At 38.8% G+C, this 5609-nt stretch overlaps 1 protein-coding gene across 1 annotated transcript in view; it reads left to right on the top strand.

The window, feature by feature from the left end:
* OIT3 (oncoprotein induced transcript 3) overlaps positions 1-5609 on the top strand; it is a 22902-nt gene that overhangs the window by 1330 nt on the left and 15963 nt on the right. Inside the window, exons 2-3 of the mRNA XM_006915529.1 lie at positions 2669-3043; positions 4340-4447. Of these exons, the coding sequence (XP_006915591.1) occupies positions 2669-3043; positions 4340-4447 (483 nt within the window). The remainder of the gene's footprint in view (positions 1-2668; positions 3044-4339; positions 4448-5609) is intronic.

Here is a 5609-nt window from a genome sequence, read left to right as displayed (position 1 = left end):
ACCTCCTGTACCCTCCAATTACACACCTTCTCCCTCCCCAGGTTTCTTTTGTCTTTTCTTTTTTTCCAGCCCTTCTAGGACATTTAACTCCATACCAGAAGAAAAATAAAAGAACTTGGGGGTAGGGGTGAGGAAGCTGGGGGGATGCTTACCCTGGAAGGAGAGGGGAAGTGAGAGAAAAGGAGAGGGAGCAAAGGGAGAGGAGAGGAGGTGGGGAAGAGGGAAGCGAGGTAGAAGAGCACGGAAATGGACAGGGAGGGAGAGGGAAGGAAGGAGAGCTTCTGGACTGAGCACGTGGGCAGGGGTCTGGCGACCACAACCGTCGGAGTTGGGGCTTCCCAGGTGAGAACCTGGAGTGTTGGGGATTCCTTGTTCTGCAAAGCCCGAGACAAAAGTGCCTAGACGTTGAATTTACCTCTCTGCACTGGACGACCGTGAGGTGCTGGTCCTGGGGGAGCATAGCTGTCACTGCGTCCCCAGTGGGGAGACCCGGGAGGGGTGGCCAGCAGGATGTCTGGCAGGCACGCGTCCTACTAAAGGTGGAGTTGCTTTCTGGCAGGCCCGAGGGCCCCTAACTCCAACTCTGAAAGGAACCCAAGGGGCCTTTCTTTTGAAGCTCTCCCATTTGAGGAGAATATATATCAGCAAATTAGGATGCAATATGGATTAACGCCTGTGGCTAAATTATTAAAAGATTGAATTACTGCCTTAGGGAATAGAGTGGAATGAATATATTTAATGTTTGAAAATATTACATGGGTAACATTTTTAAAAATTATTATTTATTTTACAGGAGATAGCACATAAATTTCTCCTGTTTGTGCCATACCTCCTCTACACCCCAAGAGGAAGTGAATTTTTAACAGACAGCACAAGAAATGACAGTTAAATTTAAGGAAAACTAAATCATGAAACAGGGAGGTTTAGGAACTTCTGTAAAAACCATTAAAAGTTGAGCACTTAGCCATTTCTTATAAAATTAGAGCCAAGGAAATGAATCAAATATTTCTATGAATTTATAATCACATGTGAAATTGCCCTGAAAACCTTGCTTCCTAAGAAAACCACAGCTAGAGAGCAGATGAAGGAATTTTTCCCTTTTGTGAAGACAGAGAGTCTGTCTGAGGACATTTCTTATCCTCAAAGGACATAAGACATCTAGGGCACAGTTGGGATACCTCAGGGACATTTTAAAGGAGAAAGTCGATCCATCCATGTACAACTGTTTAAGTGTGTTTTTTTCCAGATAATGCAATATTCTTATTACTGTCCCAAACTGTCATATTTTCGTTGGGGCCATTAGCACTAAGCTACACCTTCTTCTACATGCAGCTGAAGTTTAGAGTGAACTTGAGTTTGAAATGTAGACAGGAAAAATCTGAAGTATTTTCTAGACAACTTAACACTTTGTGATCACGACCCATTCACATTTAATTATTGTGCGTTATTTGCTAAAACTGAAATTCCTGCCCACAGAACGCATCAGCCATAATGTGAATTCTCTGCCTACAATGTCAGTTAAGTCAGCTTGACACGCATTTAACAAGGACAGTACTCTCTAGCTAGTGCTCCTTTCTAGAATTTCTTGGTTTTACAGATTCTTCATATAATTTGCCTATATTAATTGAATATTTCCATGAAATTGAGAGAAGCAGTGAGAATATTGGGGATGTTGATGTCTTTAGTTATTAATATATTTTTGATGAGTTATTTGTCTATGCAATGTATGCACTAAAACACATGCTTGAGAAATTTTGCTGTATTACACATGGTAATTCCATGGCTAATTGTGAATACACTAAGTTCATGATATTTTCAATAAGCTGATGGAAAATATACACGATTGACTTCGAGACTATCTTTGGTAACTCTGGCCAGTATTCTGTGTATTTCAAAGCAGCTGACATATGCCAGAGGCCTTTTCCTTTTTAGTGGGATGAGTTTTACAGATTCATTATCAAGTCAAACTTCCCATTAGTACAAAATTCCATCTAAAATCTTGCTTACAAATGACCATCCAAATACTTTTTGAAAATTTCCAAAGATGACGAGCTTACCACACTGTGGCACGGCCTCTCCGTTAACTGGATAGCTGAATGAAATGTGCTTCTCCATAACAATTTGTTCTTCTTATAACAGAATACCCAATTCCTCTTTCACAAACCTGTTCCAGATGTCTGAAAAGTGATATGCATATTCTTCAGTCTTCTTTTCTCCAAACTATAGTTCTCAGCTTCTTCCCTAGTAAATAATTTTCGACTCCTTTCTCTGGACACCAAGTTTGTCATTACTTTCATAAAATATAGCCATCAGGTATGAATGCAATGCTCAAAATATTATCTGAGCAGAGCAGACTTCAATGAGACTATAACCCCAACCTCCCTTGGTCTGAACAACTATCCTTCCATCAAATGATTACCCTGGATAAAAAGTTTAGCTCAATGCAAATACTAAACCTTAGATTTGAAATAATTTCATAAAAGGCATTTGTGAAACACATTTAAAGCAAACTGGGAGATCTTAAATAGCTACTTCTTGGGATTTTGGATTTTTTTTTTTCCTGAACTCGAAAAAGCCAAAATGCAAGATCAAGAAGGTGGACTCAGGCTATTGTCTCTATGATCTGAAATATCAAAAAGTACCTTTGAGGTGTTCTTTTCATTCCCAGCCCTAGATCCTTGTTCTGCTTACATCAGTCTGAATGAGCCCTGGAGGAACACTGACTATCAATTTGATGAGTCTCAAGGTCCACCTCTGTGTGACAACCATGTGGATGGGGAGTGGTACCGCTTCACGGGCATGGCTGGGGATGCCATGCCCACCTTCTGCATACCAGAAAACCACTGTGGAACCCATGCACCTGTTTGGCTCAATGGCAGCCACCCACTAGAAGGTGATGGCATTGTGCAACGCCAGGCCTGTGCGAGCTTCAATGGGAATTGCTGCCTCTGGAACACCACGGTGGAGGTCAAGGCTTGCCCTGGAGGTTACTATGTGTATCGTCTGACCAAGCCCAGTGTATGCTTTCATGTCTACTGTGGTTGTGAGTACCTTTCCTGAGCTCTTTATCCTCCCCCACAAGGCATCAAAGAGAAAAGCGCCATATGAAATTCAATTATGGTAGTATCTCAGAGTCTCAATAACATGGAGATATCTCTGGATTGTGATTTCAGAAATTTGTTCTTAGACTTCTGAAAAATTCCTGTAGAATAAAAAGGGAAAGGACCTATGACTTTGATCAGTTCTATTTTGTCTTCATTTCTTGTGAAAAAAAAAAAACGTTAGAAAATGCAGTGTTGATTTAGATTCTCTAAATAATAAGTTTCTAACCCTTTGAATATGGAGGACCCCTTTTATTTTATATTATTTTATTTTTATTACATACACAGCATGCATTCAGCAAATGTTAACTCTCCTCTCTTCCTGTTTTTCTTAGAAAGCTCTCATGTTCCCAGCCCCACAGTAATGCCCTCATCAGGGAAAATGTCCTCTCATTCTTCAAAATTCCCTTTGCCTTGGCTTAGCTCTTATTATTTTTCTATCAATGCTATTTACATATGATAGCTCTTGGTACTGAATATGAATCATTTCTTCATTAGTCAAATACATATATTTTATCAACGAATATTTTTTGAGCTCCTACCATGTGTCTGTCAAACAGAAAATGGTTGAAGGAGAAAGTGCTCCAGACTGAGGAGTTTGCAAGAGTAAATTTGCACAAATATCTGAAACATTCATCTAAGACATGTCTCCTTCTGTGCAGGGCTCTGGGACCACAGGTGTGGCATCTGCCCTCTGAGAGCCAGTGGGCAGCTGGCACCTTCCTTTGGCTGCCTGGGAGCTGCTTAGAGGACCTCTTTTAAAGATGTATATCAGACATTCATGTGGTAGCATCGTGCTTAGTGTCCATTGATTTTTAAAAATGATATAATATGGGAAGAAGCAACTTGATGTCAGCAATACTTTTAAATGAATTTTTGTGTTATCAATCCCTTCAAAATCTGTATACATTTAAAAAATAGAGTACATAGAAGAGTAGGAAATAATGTTTATTTAATCTACAGCTTGTGTTTGGTGAGGTTTTATTTAGATTTACAGAAACTCTCTGGCCAGCCAAGGGCCTGTGGATCTAAAGTCAGGAATCATTGATCTAAATGACAAAAGATGCCCCTGGGTAGTATCTCTTTCCATTGGATTTATGTAATCCCTGAACGATGAGAATTCTCTTGATGTTGGCCAGAAACTCATACCCCATGATTGAACTCATGAGGCTTTCTCATGAACAAGAGTGTCTTCTGGTCTTCGCCCCTCACAAAAGGACATTTTTATCCTTCCATAGATTTTTATGACATCTGTGATGAGGACTGCCATGGAAGCTGCTTGGATACCAGTGAGTGCATATGTGCTCCAGGAACCGTGCTAGGCCCTGACAGGCAGACGTGTTTTGGTAAGAAACTAAGCTTGAAGTAGAAATAGACTATTGAGATCAAAGGGACAAATCAAAAACTCTTCCTGACTCAGAGCTCCATCATTTTTCCAGTTTGCGTTTCTGAACACTTGGAATGATGTTTGCCTTTTTAGTTCATAATTAAAGGCTCAAGCCAAATTTAAATCATGTTTAGGAAGTCTAGAATTGTGCTGTACAATACAGGAGCCACTAGCCATGTGTGGAGCTCTGGAAATGTAACTAGTATGACTGAAAAACTGAATTTTAATTTTACTTAGTTTAATTTTAAAAACAAACTGATTCAGTCATTGGAAAACTGAAAATGTTTCGATGACTTGAGTAACCAACAGATCAAATATTTCACATGAAAGCATAGCATCCAAATTGAGACATTCCGTAAGTATAAAATATATACTAGATTTCAAAAACTAGTTTTAAAAAATGAAAAATATCTCAATAATTTTAACATTGATTATGTATTGAAATGAAATATTTAAGACATTGGATTAAATGAAATATATTATTAAAATGAATTTCACCAATTTTAACAATTTTTTAAATAGAAACTACTAGAAAATTTTAAATTACATGTGTGGCTTGCTTTATATTTCTATTGGATAGCTTAGGTCTAGAATTATCTAAGGACATAGTTCTACAGCTTCACCAATCTAATATTTGTTTCTCTGAGTAGTAAGGAAGAGGAGTCAGATTACTTCTGGGAAATCCAGAGTTGTCTAATTGTATGCATGTTTTGTTGTCTATAACTGGAAGAAAATAGAGTTGAAAAATCCAGGATTGAAGAGCATCTCTTTTCCCTTTAATATTATAAATCTTGTTGTATTCAGACTCAAATAGATTTAAAACAAATCTAGTGAGAAAGGAGAAGACTGCCCACCTTCTCAAGGAGAGCAGTAACAAGGTCAGAATGGGATAGGGGATTAGGGTGAAAGGATATAAATGGCTAATTTTAGAAAAGTGTTTGTTCTTCAGTCTCCTAAATGAACCCCACTGACCATCCTGTGGAGCATGTTTAGGCCTTCCTATAACAGCTATTAGGACTCTTGCATAGTCCATTTTGACTATGTGATTTCATGCTAAAAAGTCTGGGGTGCGAGAGACAATGGTTCCTGTAATCTCTCCTCACCCCTCATACTATACGCAC

The sequence above is a fragment of the Pteropus alecto genome, unplaced genomic scaffold, assembly GCF_000325575.1.
Source record: "Pteropus alecto unplaced genomic scaffold, ASM32557v1 scaffold155, whole genome shotgun sequence".
NCBI classification, from domain to species: Eukaryota; Metazoa; Chordata; class Mammalia; order Chiroptera; family Pteropodidae; genus Pteropus; species Pteropus alecto.
The sequence above is the reverse complement of the archived record's forward strand: the minus strand, read 5'-3'. Positions and strand labels throughout refer to the sequence as shown.